Genomic DNA, 14,760 nt, shown 5'->3' on the forward strand with positions numbered 1-14,760 from the left:
AGGCGGTGCTTCCCCTTCTCCCCGGCGGTTAGTGCTGAGAGTGCGGAGTGTGTGCTCCGGGCTCGGAACACACATTTATTATTAAAAAATCCAAAAAAAATCTAAAAAAATCTTTTAAAAAACCCAAAAAAAATTTACAAAAAATCCGCGTCTCCCCCGCCGGAGACTTTTATTTTTTTTCTTCCTCTTTTATAAAATAACCCGGTGAAGCAGCCGAGACCGACCCGCCCGCCCGCGGCCCCGCAGCAGCTCCAAGAAGGAACCAAGAGACCGAGGCCTTCCCGCCGCCCGGACCCGACACCGCCAGCCTCGCTCCCAGCCCGCAGCCCGCCGCCCGCGGCAGCTGATCGACCCCGTTCTGCGGCCGTTGAGTAGTTTTCGATTCCGGTTGATTTTTGTCCCTCTGCGCTTGCCCCCGCTCCCCTCCCCCCGGCTCCGGCCCCCGGCCCCAGCACTCGCTCTCCTCCTCTCACGGAAAGGTCGCGGCCTGTGGCCCTGCGGGCAGCCGTGCCGAGATGAACCCCAGCGCCCCCAGCTACCCCATGGCCTCGCTCTACGTGGGGGACCTACACCCCGACGTGACCGAGGCGATGCTCTACGAGAAGTTCAGCCCGGCCGGGCCCATCCTCTCCATCCGGGTCTGCAGGGACATGATCACCCGCCGCTCCTTGGGCTACGCGTATGTGAACTTCCAGCAGCCGGCGGACGGTGAGAGCGAGGCCCGGAGGGCGGCGGGCGGGCGGCCATGAGGCTCGGAAGGAGGCGGGTGGCTAGGCCGGCGGGCTCGGGGAGGGGAGCAGGAAGGCATGTCAGCCCCCGAGGACCGGAGGGGAGACGCTCGGGCGCGGGCACCCCTGACTGTGTCTCCCGGAGCCACGTTACTCTGCCCGGCGCAGCCGGCAGCCGCACGCCCCTTGCATGCCCGGCCACTTCCTCCTTTGCGACCATTTTCTCGTCTTCAGCCGCTCTCAAACTTTAGGGTGATGACGCGCCAGGGGGGTGGGAGAAATACGCTTCTTCTACTGCGCTCCCGCCAGTAACCGCGGGATTCTGGGGTGCAGGTCGCTGAGCACCTTTCTGGGGGAGTAGGTGTAGGCGCTGACACCACCCAGGGCTCTGGCCGGCGCCCGGGTCTCTGAAGGAAGTGCAATTCAGTGCTCGAAAAATACCACGTGTTGAACCCTGTAACCTCACAGGCCCAAGGCCTGTTCTGCTACTGGTCCAATAGCTAGGGTTGGCAGGGGACGACCACAAGGCCTTAGAATAAAGTTAATACGGTAATGTGTGGTGGTGGTCCTCAGGTTTGTGGTTTTTTGGTTTTATTTTAAAGGGATTAGTGATTGATGAAACGCAAATGATCAGTGGGACATGAATTTGGGGTTTTCCCCTAGACAAGCATTTTTCTTGCACTAAATGTAGGGTGATGGGAGGAGGGGATATGGAAGAAAATCTTTTAAATGACAGTTTCCCAGACAATTTAGGTCAGTTTTATCAAATTGGTCTTTAGTTTATAGTATTGGTAATGTGTTCAGTGCATATATGTACGTGATTTTTTTTTTCTTTTTCCTGATATAGCTCCTTTGGTTTTAAGGAGTTTTTCTTTAGATATTAGCTAGTTTGGGCTGTAAATGGCACTCATTAGCAATATGGAGGACTGACCATTAACTCAAATAGTTCAAATTTCTTTTTATTTTTGAAATGATCCAGAGTGTCGTGAATCTTGAAATGATTGGATACAGAATCGATGGAAATAGTTTTGTATTTTTATTTTAAAGTTAAAGAGTTAACAAATTTTGATAAAGGTAGGGTCTGACCAAGAGTTTTATATGTGGTTCAGTTGACTTTTCAGAAGACAGCTTCACTGATCTGACCCAATTATGCCCCCTCCATATTTATTTTCATTTATAGAAATAAACTTAAGTTCAATTAGTAGTTAATGAGTTTTTCAATAGACAGCGTTTATACTGAGATTTTGGGTAAGGAGGAATATTGAGTGACAAGGAACCAGAAGTTGTAAAACTGCACTGCAGTTTTCCTGCCCTTTTGCTCTGCAGACAGTCACTTCAAGTATCACTTCATAACAGTTCTGAAGTAGTATATATCACTGAGTAGTATATATCACTGGATATAAGATTAGGGAAGATAACTTTTGCAGCAAGTAATCACAACATAAAAACTTGGTAAAAAAATAAATAAATAAATAGATGAATTCTAGAAACATGGTTTGTTTTTTAAGTGTCACACTTTAAAATCCCAAAAATCTATTTTTTTTATTTCTTGGGATTTGTATACATACAATTTATCATCTTTCCAAGTAGTTTTTCTATTTCCTTAAAAAAAAGAAATATTGCTGCACTGATGGAATAGCCTCAGAAAGTGACCAGTATTCCATTTAACAGGAAGAGGTGACTCATTCAAAAGACGCTCAAGCACAGTCAGCTAAAAAAAAAAAAAAAAAAAAAAACTGGGGGAGCTGAGTAGGTGTGGTCAATTGATAATGAGCTGACAGCTGATTATCAGGATATTCTAGAAGCTGGAACTTTTATTTATAGAAAGTTGCTGGAAATTTTGTCCCATCAATAACTTTACAGTTAACGTTAGCATGGAATTTGTCAAGTTGTTTCAATGCTTCAAATGGACTATTTTTATAGAGATTAGTCTTTTTACTTACGTTATGTTTTTCTATTTAATTTTTAGTGTTTCTTTAATGGGTTGAAGTGCACATAATTCAAGCTTTCACAGATTCCAAAATTAATTGTAGGATAGATTTTCAAATTTTCTAGCACTATACAGAAAAACTTGAATAAATTGTCACTTGTTAAATAAACCAGAGGTCTAAGATAAAGTTAATTTTGTGTGTCAAGAAAGTGTTAAAAGTGAGTTATATCTATTGTAGATCAGATATTCAAAAATTCTGAGATTATTATGCAATCAGTATGTCCAAACATTAGACATTATTTAGATCTTGCTGTAGCTTTACATTTCCTTCCATGGTAATAGGTAGTTGTGTTATGAAAATCCAAATTCAGGAACTAATTTTTGTTTTTTGAGTGAACTTTTGGCCGTGATGAGCAATGGAATGACCAATTTTGACAAATAGGAAGAAGTGATTAAGTCTAGAAACTGTTTTCAGCCTATTGATAATGTACAATTGCCTAGTCTTTTGTGTTGCTTTTAACAGATTGTATGAGAAGGAATCTCTTGTTTTATGATGCCTAGGAACAGAAAGGTGCTTTTAAACTTAATGGAATTTGAGAGAAGATTGTTTCACAAATACATTATCAATATGCCATCCTTTCATATGTGAAGTCTGAGGCTTCTGATTATTTTTCTTTTTGCATTATACAATGTATAGCTAGACTAGGGTATAGTACTTGAAAAGTCCAACCCTCTTGAAGTTTTTACAGTAATAAAAACTTACAAGGCCAAAGTTTTTACAGTAATATTCACTCAGAAATTTTTTTTCTTACAGCGGAGCGTGCTTTGGACACCATGAATTTTGATGTTATAAAGGGCAAGCCAGTACGCATCATGTGGTCTCAGCGCGATCCATCGCTTCGCAAAAGTGGAGTAGGCAACATATTCATTAAAAATTTGGACAAATCCATTGATAATAAAGCACTGTATGATACATTTTCTGCTTTTGGTAACATCCTTTCATGTAAGGTAAGCAAAAATGTGACAGGTAAACATTCACAGTGTTTAGCTACCTTAGTTTAGTCCTTAAAATAGCAACTGTGCTGTTAATGGCTGTCTTTATTTCCAAAATATCTGGGGTTAGTCACTAACAAATTATCTCTGCACACTGGAAGAATGTTAAATCAATAGCAAATAATGAGAAGTGGCTATGCATTTTTTTCCCTAGGTGGTTTGTGATGAAAATGGTTCCAAGGGCTATGGATTTGTACATTTTGAGACACAGGAAGCAGCCGAAAGAGCTATTGAAAAAATGAATGGAATGCTTCTAAATGATCGCAAAGTGTAAGTATAAAGATTTGGTTTGTATTTTCAATATGCTTTTAATGGTTCCAGGCCAATTTTAAAAGTTAGCATGTTTGTGCTCTTAATAAAGAAATGGTAGAAATTAATAAACCATATTTGATAGGTTTTATAATTGTATTTTCTCCACATTCAGTGTAACATACAAATAATGGTGGATTTAATGTAATTGGTCAACCTTTAAACCAAAAAGAAACAGAAGATAAATGGGGATATAAAGCTTTTCCAAAATAAATGTATTTTTGAAAAATTCAAAATCCAGGCAAACTTTCCTCTGATACTAATTAAATTAGTCCTTTTTATATTTGAGGAAACTGGCTAAAATAATTTAATTTTACACAATGTTATTGACAGATGGGCTGACCTATACACTGAGTAGTCTGCACTCAGCCCATTCTGTATGACCATATTGCTGGGACTGCCACTATTTATGATCAAATTATAAATGAAGCAGAGTTAAGTCTGATTTGTGATTAATCTTTCTTGAAATATTGATTAAAGTGTAATGGCAATGGTTAAAACTATAAGGCTATTTATCTTAAATGCCAGTTACTTCTTTTAATCATCTGGGCAAATGAGAGATATTCAGCATCATTTGTATAGGTTGAGCATCCCTAACTCAAAAATCTCTGAAATCTGAAACACTCTCCACCAACATGACAACAAATCCAATTTTGACTTATTTCATTCATTTTAGGGGATGCTTAACTAGTGAAGTCCATAAGATATTCCAGATTTTAAGACAACTTCTGCATCAGGAATGATGGCACATTCCTCTAGTCTCAGAAAGATTGAGGCAGAAAGATTCCAAGGCCAGGGTTATCAATTTAGTAAGGCCCTAAACAACTTAGACCATGTCTTAATTTTTTTTTTTCCCCTTAAAAAGGTGGTATGTTTTTAAATGGCAAAGCATTCCTGGGTTCAATCTCCAATGCTAAATGAAACCATTTATGGTCCTAAGAATTTCAAATAAAGGTTACTCACCTTATACCTACAATTGAAATGCTTGTTATCATAACTTCAGGGGAAAAAATTAAAGGCACATTCATCACTGACAAGATCCAGATATAAAGACTGATTTTGAGTATATAATAATGTAACTGTTATGGAAAATAGTGTTTCACTGTGTAGAATTATAAATTCACTTATGGGTTGGGCATGGGAAACCATGCCTGTAAAATTTCAGTGACTCCAGAAGCTTGAGGCAATGGGATACAAGTTCAAGGCCATCCTCAGCAATTTAGTGACACCCTAAGCAGCTTAGTGAGACCTTGTCTCCCATAATTAAAAAGAAAAAAGTTTGGGTATGTAACTCAGCCATGGAGCACCATTGGATTCAATCCTTAGTACCAAAAAAAGATAATTTATATTCCGTTTGAACTATGATTCCTATGACTCTGTCCTAGGAACAAATCTAAAGTTGCAAGAGCAGAAATTGGCAATGTTTACAGTGAACATTTATGAAACCAAGAGCATGGAGAAGCTCCAACTTATTTTTGAAGAGGATAAAAGAGAACTCTTATTTCCATAAATGAATACTTTTGAACAGAGGGCAAAAAGACACAATTTGAATGGAATTATAGCTTTTTTCCCCCCTGTACTCTGCTATGTATTACAGTATTTCATAACATTACTGTTTTTATATTGGGAAAACTGTTTTTAAAAGCATGCTGTTGGAAATAAACTTCAGTTATGTCAGTCATTTGTATTCTAGAAATACAAGTACAGAATTAGGAAGTTTAAATTTATGTTTTAGGATATGGCAAATAAAGTACAAGAGACACTTTAAAATAGCGATCATGAAAACTTTTATTTAGGTCTCTTCATTGACATGGTCACACACAATTACTTGTATTGATAGGAGCGATCCCTTTAGACCTGAATTAGCCAGAGAGAACAGAAGTGTGTGTTAGAGAAACATTCCTGTATTGTGGTTGTAGTTAAAAGTTTCTTTTTTATGTATTTCATGTTTTAATGTCTTAAGTTCCTATTTATATGTGTAATGTGATTTTTATTAGAAGTTATGAAAATTCTCAACAATTTTGAAATTAACCATCAGACTTAATTAACAGATCCTAATGTCATAGTCCTTACATCTTTTAGATTTGTTGGACGATTTAAATCTCGTAAAGAACGAGAAGCAGAACTTGGAGCTAGGGCAAAAGAGTTCACCAATGTTTACATCAAGAATTTTGGAGAAGACATGGATGATGAGCGCCTTAAGGATCTCTTTGGCAAGTTTGGTAATGTGTCTGAATTAAATTTTTACACTTGGAGTTCTGAGTAACTGCTCAACATTTAATGTTGACTGATATTGATACTAAAAAGTAAATGAGATGAGACCAAGTACTTGAAAATACTAATAGATAAGCTGCAGATCATTATACTATAAAGTATCATATAAGTAGAATTCTATCCAGTTTAGATTAAAGGTTGATAGCATTAGATTAGCACAGTAAGGTGTGACTGAAAAATTAGTTTTTTAAAAGGCTTTGTACCATTAAGATGCTGGAATTTAGGCCCTAATAGGGTCCCATCTCATCAGAGGCAAGTATTTGATGAAGCCAGTTTATAATGGAATTCAGTGTCTAGTTAACAGGTGTCTAGTTAGGCTATTGGGCCAGTTGCAATATCATCATGTTTGAGCAATTTAAAAATAATCCCATTCAAAGATGAAGCCAAAGGTGGCCATCTGCATATATTTTTTCCTTGCTTTTCAAAGTAACTTCATCAAACTTACTAATCAGCCTTACTTTGGGTTAATGGAGTTGACAGATCATAAAATGAATATTTTTATTGTACATTTGCAGATAATTTACTTGGCCTCAGTCTTTGCTTTCCTCCTGTTGAACTTAGAGGTGGTACTTCAAGTAATTAGGAAATTGATAACTTTTTTTGTTGCTGGATTAGCATGCCATATTGAACCCTCCTTTAAGCAAACAGTTATTCTGTACAAAGTTAAATCATGTAAGATACAGAAGATAACGGATGTCATGATTCATATATTACCCTAAGTCTTCTTTAGTCCAAATCCTTTTGTATATTTCATGTCCTGTATCTAAATCTTTAAAAATTAGAAGTTATTCCTACAATTGGATTATTGTGTCTTATCACTTATCCCAAAAGATTCGTGCTTGTGAGTTGACTGCCAGTATGTAACTATTCGGATATTTTGTTTTACATAATAGAGGTACATTAAATGAAAGAGTCTACCTGTGCCTGTATATCTTCTAGATTCTCTATAATCTAATGTAATTTTTAACCTTTTTCTTCCCCTACTTGACTGAGATAACCACCCATCTCACTTAAATATTTTCCACTTGAAAAAGGTGAGGAAAAGAAGCATGTGTCTTTAGCGATATGACTCTTCCTCCAGATAATTGTTATTTTTTACCAGAGGGTCCAGCCTTGTGTTCTCTCCTTCCACTCCCTATTGAAAAGCAGATGGGTCAGGAGTTCCTAGTTCTTAATTCTGAAGTGTAAAATTATTAGCTAAAACCGGAAACTCTTTCAGTTTTTAACTTATAGTTGGATAAAATATTCCCCAAAGTAGAAGCTAGAGTCAGAGTAGGAAGTATTTGTTTTCTTAGAAGAACACCAAGTGCCTGGAACATGGGATCTCTGGGGTCTTGAGATTATTTTGTCCCCTTTTCCCCCATGCCATTGTTTTTGTCTGTTGCGATGTGAAATATATGAACATTTTGTGTGGAATATCTTTGAATTATTAAAAAAATTTTTTAGGACCTGCCTTAAGTGTGAAAGTAATGACTGATGAAAGTGGAAAATCCAAAGGATTTGGATTTGTAAGCTTTGAAAGGCATGAAGATGCACAGAAAGTAAGACTTAAATATAATAATTAAATGTAGTGTGATCTTCCTGTACCCTTATAGTAAGGGGGGGTATATAGTTAATTTTTTGTTGAAGTTTATGTGCATGTACCAATGGCTATTTTCATATTCTTGTACTCGGTTTGCATATATGCATGAGTTCAAGAATATAAATTGGGAACCTATGTTGTCCTCAAACCTCAAGATTTGGGATGGGTTGTCTTTAACTTAGTAACAAATTCTACTTGTTAAGAATGAGCTTTTATATTACAAATTATTAATTTAAATGTTTATGATTCCTGTAAGGCTGTGGATGAAATGAATGGAAAGGAGCTCAACGGAAAACAAATTTATGTTGGTCGAGCTCAGAAAAAAGTGGAACGGCAGACGGAACTAAAGCGAAAATTTGAACAGATGAAGCAAGATAGGATCACCAGATACCAGGTTCATTTTTAATTGAACAAGCAAAATAAGACAGGGACGAGGAATCCTATTTTACGTTCATTTCAGTTACTTCCAGGTAACTGAGGGTTTGAGAGGGGAAAGAAGAAATGGGATAAAGGAATAGGAGGTGTGCTTAGGTACCATTATGGTGGGTTTTTAAATTTTTTCTTCAGTTTTTCTTTCGCCCCCTTCTTTTTAGGGTGTTAACCTTTATGTGAAAAACCTTGATGATGGTATTGATGATGAACGTCTCCGGAAAGAGTTTTCTCCATTTGGTACAATCACTAGTGCAAAGGTGAAAGTTATGTTTTTTACTGTTCTGATATTTTCATTCACATGAGTCAGTCTGAGTAGTCAAACCCCAAGCAGTGAAGATAGCGATCATATTTCCTTTTACCTAAAATTGGAGATTATGAAACAATAGTAATAGTCTAGTTCAAACTCTGAAATTTTGATTTAAAAATTTCACTTCTACATGTTTTTATCTATTTTCTATTACAGTTTTTAACTTATAGTTGGATAAAATATTCCCCAAAGTAGAAGCTAGAGTCAGAGTAGGAAGTATTTGTTTTCTTAGAAGTAAAGAATACCAAGTGCCTAGAACATGGGAGACTTAGGGATCTTTGGGGTCTTGAAATTAGTGTCAAGTTCAGTGTCCAAGAACTGCTCTATCCAAAGTTTTTTTGTGTATGTAATTTTGCTGGGCACAGGAAAGTTTTTACTCACCCCATGGTAGTCTTTCTTACTCAATTTTTCCCCACAACCCCATTGACAAAGTGATTTTATTTTTTTTTTAAGAGGTGAAATGGATGGCATACAAATAAAAAATGCATGTGCCATGTTTGTTTTATGGTTCAGCCTGTGCTTTTCTGGTAATACTCTGAATATGATAGAATATATTCATGAGTGTCTATCCTTAGTATGCTTCCTGAAAGTTTAAATTTAAATTGAATATTGTGTATCAGTTTCTTTTGATTAAGTATGCATGTTTTAGGTCCTTTGTGGATTATACTCTCACTTTGCAGGGAGGTGAAGGGTTGTAAGAATTTATTCTGGAACCAGGAGATCATTTGTTAATGCTTACTAGAAAAAAAGTTTTAACCAAGCAGAATAAAAGGGTAAAATAAGAAAGAAAAGCCCTCTATTCCCCATATTCAGTCTGCAAAAGAATCTCTTATGATTTCCATATTGGAAATTCTGTACCTGGCTTTTAGCAATGAAGGTGAAAAAAATACCTTAAATACAAATCAACATATATCATTATATAAAAAGACAAATCATGTAGTATGACTCCTTTTTCTAAAAACTGTTTATACATATATTAAAGTCTGAACAGTATGGAAAATCTGTATATTTTATTGTTACTTGTTTGGATAAACATGTAGGTGGTTTTTCATGTTTCTACTATTAGAACCATTGCTCTAATGAACATTCTTACATCTAATTTTATAGAGTTGGAATTGCTATTTATATGGCATGAATATTTAAAATTGAGACAGCCAATTTATGCCAAAAAGGGGAAACAAATTTGCACTGGTCTTGTTTCTTGTCAGAATTTTCAATTGAGTAGAAAGTAGGATCTCATCTTCTCACATTGTTTTTTTATTTAATGAGGTGTGCTTTTATGTGTTCACTAGTTTTGCCTTTGCATTATTCTATATTAGGTTAGATGTATGTTTTAAGAGAACATTTTATGTTAGTCCTTTGTTTTATTTTGTAAGTATTTTATTTTTATTATTATTATAAAATATTGTTAAGTATTTTATTATCTCATATCACTACTATTCAATAAATAATCTTGGAATTAATATTAAACATCTGAAATCTCAAAAAGTTACTGCTGTGCCTCTCTTTCTTCCAGTTTTCTTGCTTGGCTAGGAAAATGTATATGTATAGTATTTGGATATTGAAGAAGAATTAATTAATGAACTCAAGGGATTAATAGGATTACAGCCTTAACAGAATTTAGATACATGATTCATTGATTAAAATTGATTCTTAATTGGTAGTACTTTTTTCTACTTCGTTCTACCATTACATTAACTTTATTTTTTATTTATTTTTTAATAGGTTATGATGGAGGGTGGTCGCAGCAAAGGGTTTGGTTTTGTATGTTTCTCCTCCCCAGAAGAAGCCACAAAAGCAGTTACAGAAATGAATGGTAGAATTGTGGCCACCAAGCCACTGTATGTAGCTTTAGCTCAGCGCAAAGAAGAGCGCCAGGCTCACCTCACTAACCAGTATATGCAGAGAATGGCAAGTGTACGAGCTGTGCCCAACCCTGTAATCAACCCCTACCAGCCAGCACCTCCTTCAGGTTACTTCATGGCAGCTATCCCACAGGTAGGTTTTCATGTTTGATCATTGCTTAATATGTTTTGTGTCTTCCAAAATAATAAAACCTACTGTGGGTTATGATTGAATTGGAAAAATGCTAATAGAGTGTGAGGGCTGTGTGTTTGAAAATGGATAACTAGTTGCATTTTTTTTTTCATAAAATTGATACATACATTTTATTTGCTTGTTTTTGCAGACTCAGAACCGTGCTGCATACTATCCTCCTAGCCAAATTGCTCAACTAAGACCAAGTCCTCGCTGGACTGCTCAGGGTGCCAGACCTCATCGTAAGCCTTTTAATTAAGATTGGGAATTTGATTAAAAATATACGTGAAGCAAATCAAATTAGCCTTCTGTTTCCATGGTATATTATTGCTGTTCATAACTTATGGTTACAGGTGTTCATTTTTTGATGTTATAGCTTTTTTTTTTTTTAATAAAATGCTGTATTATTCCTGTCTTAGTGATCACTGACAGTAATGTCTACTGTTTTCCTTTATGAATATTTTGGGAACAAATCTTTTATTTGGTTAGGTAGTCATCTAAGCATCAGGGTCCTGTCCTTTAAGTTTTCCTCTGTGGAATCAAAGATAAAATATTTTCATATCTTAGATTAATAAGTACTTGTCATAGTATGAATTAGTGTTATAATTTACACTAATCTAAAAAGTATAGGAAAACAATTTTGAAACTCAGCTTTTAAAAAATGGACCACTTTCAGCCTTTTGTGCAAACTTGACTCTAAAGCAGCATAACCCATTAATTCAGTGAGGTTTTCCAGTTAATATATGTTCGTATCTTTAAATACAGCATTCCAAAATATGCCCGGTGCTATCCGCCCAGCTGCTCCTAGACCACCATTTAGTACTATGAGACCAGCTTCTTCACAAGTTCCACGAGTCATGTCAACACAGCGTGTTGGTGAGTCTTAACCCTTTCTGTAAAGAATTGCTCTCTAATTTGAAATAACATGGTAAAAAACAGGGGGGAGTAATTTTTTTTCTTTTTTTAAAGCTAACACATCAACACAGACAATGGGTCCACGTCCTGCAGCTGCTGCTGCTGCAGCTACCCCTGCTGTCCGCACCGTTCCACAGTATAAATATGCTGCGGGAGTCCGCAATCCTCAGCAACATCTTAATGCACAGCCACAAGTTACCATGCAACAGGTGTGGATTTTAATAATTCTTTTCTCTAACCATGGGATCAAACAAGTTAACAGACTGAATGAATCCAAGAAATACTAAGTATAAAAGATGGGGTTTTATTAAATTTGAGAGTGCATTTCTGAGCTTGTACATATTGCTAATTCTTAGCCTGTATTTCTAATTTTTATGTTCCACAGTTTATACGTTCTCATTCAGTTTTTCTCAGTTATGTTTAAATGGCAGTCTGTATCACTGCAGTGATTACCTCTTGGTGACTGTTTGTATGTGCTATTACTGTGCTTAGAAGTTTTTCTATTTTATGTCTAGCCTGCTGTTCATGTACAAGGTCAGGAACCTTTGACTGCTTCCATGTTGGCATCTGCCCCCCCTCAAGAGCAAAAGCAAATGTTGGGTAAGTATCTTTGACCCACCTTGTCGGTAACAAAAGGCTAGAAAAGTTAAAAGTTCACTTAGACACTCTGAACTCAGAAATGCCTAGGGCAGGTATGTTGTTGATAATGGATAAGGTAACAGAGAATTAACTTGGATCCCACTCCCATTTTTGGAAGAAGGAATTTGAACCTAATATGAAGACAACTTTTGACTGCTTTCGGCACAGATTTAACAGCTGAATAAGTAACATCACTTGACAGACTGATACCAAGAAGAATTACTGCTTTGTGGTCGATCTTGTTCTTCCTGGTGAAAGAATGAAATGATGGGTTGTGGGTTAGCATAATATATACAAAAATAAAATTCCTAAACAACAGTTTAATATGGGGTCTTTAAATTTTTTGATTGAAGGAAGCTTTTGAATGTTTTCGTTCCTAGGTGAACGGCTGTTTCCTCTTATTCAAGCCATGCACCCTACTCTTGCTGGTAAAATCACTGGCATGTTATTGGAGATTGATAATTCAGAACTTCTTCATATGCTTGAGTCTCCAGAGTCTCTCCGTTCTAAGGTAATTTATCATATGTCTTGTTACCTCTTATCCTTCGGGGCTTTTTATAGGAACTTATTTCTATAGAACATTTACATAGTGCTTTGTTCAAGCTATGCACTGACATAGGAGCTTTATAAGTATTGTAAACCTTACAGTAGTGACGGGCACCCTGGTACTAGTTATCTATCCTTGTTTTGTAAATAGGGAAACAAAAAGAGAAGTTGAATGTTGGGCTCAGTGTTCACACCACTGGTAGATGGCATTCAGTTTAGCTCCAGCATCCTTAACGACTGCTGCTTATATCAGTTCTTTCCAATTTTCATCTGAGGATAAGAGTTTGTCTTTTAGAACTTTTATTTTCATTTGACTCCTTTCCTGAACTATTTTATTGTTTGGCTCTTTCATTAGGTTGATGAAGCTGTAGCTGTACTACAAGCCCACCAAGCTAAAGAGGCTGCCCAGAAAGCAGTTAACAGTGCCACTGGTGTTCCAACAGTTTAAAGTGAGTTTACTCTTTTGTGGTCTTTTTTTTTATATCAGGAATTGAACTCAGGATACTTGACCACTGAGCCACATCTCTAGTCATATTTTGTATTTTATCAGAGAGAGGGTCTCCCTGAATTGGTTAGCACCTCACCGTTGCTGAAACTGGCTTTGAACTCAGAATTCTCCTGTCTCGGCGTCCTGAGCCACTGTAATTACAGGCATGTGCCAGCATGCCCGGCTTCCTTCATCTTCTATAATAGTTTGCTGAGGATGTTTTGAAGCATACATAGCAAAAAAAAAAAAAAAAATGCAATTCCAAGTAATTTATGTGTTTCTAGTTTTTAAAAATATATAAAGAATTAATGGAATGTTCACCTGTTAACCCTGATCATGGCTAGCAGTTTTTAAATCCCAGTACTTTGAGATTTTGTATTGTGAACTTTATAAGCTTGTCTTTATTGGGTGGTGGACACAATAGTTGTCCTTGGACCTTTACCATAATTGCCTGTCATTATTCCCAGGATATAAGAATAGCTTTACAGCTATGTACAGCTAGGATCTGGAACCCAGGGTTTGCTAGTGCTTTTTGTTAAAGGATCAGGTTTTGTGAGACATGTTGTGTCTTTAAGAATTTTTCTATTTTAATGTTGTATTATAAAAGTAGCTATGGATGGTATGGAATGAGTATGGTTGTTTTCCAGTAAAACTATAGAAATTTGGCCAAGGGCTTTTTTATTTGATACTGACAAATACCAGTATTTTTCTTCCTAATTTTTTTATATTACATTTTCAGATTGATCAGGGACCACGAAAAGAAACTCGTGCTTCACCGAAGAAAAATTATCTAAACATCGAAAAACTTAAATATTATGGAAAAAAAACATTGCAAAATATAAAATAAATAAAAAAAGGAAAGGAAACTTTGAACCTTATGTACCGAGCAAATGCCAGGTCTAGCAAACAGTGCTAGTCCTAGATTACTTGATTGCAACAACAAAAAAAAATTTAAAAAATCACAAAAAAATAGTAAAATATAAAAACAAATTAATGTTTTATAGACCCTGGGAAAAAGAATTTTCAGCAAAGTACAAAAATTTAAAGCATTCCTTTCTTTAATTTTGTAATTCTTTACTGTGGAATAGCTCAGGATGTCAGTTCTGTTTTAAGTAACAGAATTGATAACTGAGCAAGGAAACGTAATTTGGATTATAAAATTCTTGCTTTAATAAAAATTCCTTAAACAGTGCATGGTTATGTTTATTTTAATTTATTTATCTTGGTAATGAGCATGTGTAAATAGGTAATATCTTAATGGTGCAAAAATGGGAGTACCTGTTACATAAGAGTCTTTCATAAAAAATGTACTATATGTAAAAAAGCCAGTTACTGTAATGTATTTCATGGATTGAGAATTCCATATGAATCCTTGAGCCAATATATATTGTTAAATGGTTTTAACATTTGATTTATAAAAATTAAGACCCATTAACTTTTGAAATTATGGTAGTTTATGACTTGAGATTTCTATGCTAGAAGATAATTAGCTAACCCCTTATTTACAAGGGATGAAACAGT

The 14,760-nt window shown here is 36.1% G+C and overlaps 1 protein-coding gene across 3 annotated transcripts; it reads left to right on the forward strand.

Annotated features, from left to right (window-relative positions):
- Nucleotides 1–8: 8 nt before the first annotated feature.
- Pabpc1 (poly(A) binding protein cytoplasmic 1) lies at nucleotides 9–14,431 on the forward strand. Of its 3 annotated transcripts, XM_078016858.1 has the most exons (16): nucleotides 10–366; nucleotides 480–708; nucleotides 3,473–3,666; nucleotides 3,866–3,981; nucleotides 6,103–6,242; nucleotides 7,741–7,835; nucleotides 8,133–8,270; nucleotides 8,470–8,565; nucleotides 10,341–10,613; nucleotides 10,804–10,894; nucleotides 11,418–11,528; nucleotides 11,622–11,776; nucleotides 12,083–12,167; nucleotides 12,587–12,717; nucleotides 13,108–13,201; nucleotides 13,979–14,431. In XM_078016858.1, the coding sequence occupies exons 2-15, from the start codon at nucleotides 516–518 to the stop codon at nucleotides 13,198–13,200; spliced, it is 1,911 nt and encodes a 636-aa protein (XP_077872984.1). In that variant the 5' UTR covers nucleotides 10–366; nucleotides 480–515; the 3' UTR covers nucleotide 13,201; nucleotides 13,979–14,431. The 3 variants fall into 3 exon arrangements, with proteins under 3 accessions (XP_077872985.1, XP_077872986.1, XP_077872984.1); XM_078016859.1 differs by having other exon boundaries at nucleotides 9–708; nucleotides 6,103–6,233; XM_078016860.1 differs by having other exon boundaries at nucleotides 9–708; nucleotides 3,473–3,570.
- The last annotated feature ends 329 nt before the right edge of the window (nucleotides 14,432–14,760 follow it).

This window comes from Ictidomys tridecemlineatus, chromosome 7 (genome assembly GCF_052094955.1).
Source record: "Ictidomys tridecemlineatus isolate mIctTri1 chromosome 7, mIctTri1.hap1, whole genome shotgun sequence".
Classification (NCBI taxonomy): domain Eukaryota; kingdom Metazoa; phylum Chordata; class Mammalia; order Rodentia; family Sciuridae; genus Ictidomys; species Ictidomys tridecemlineatus.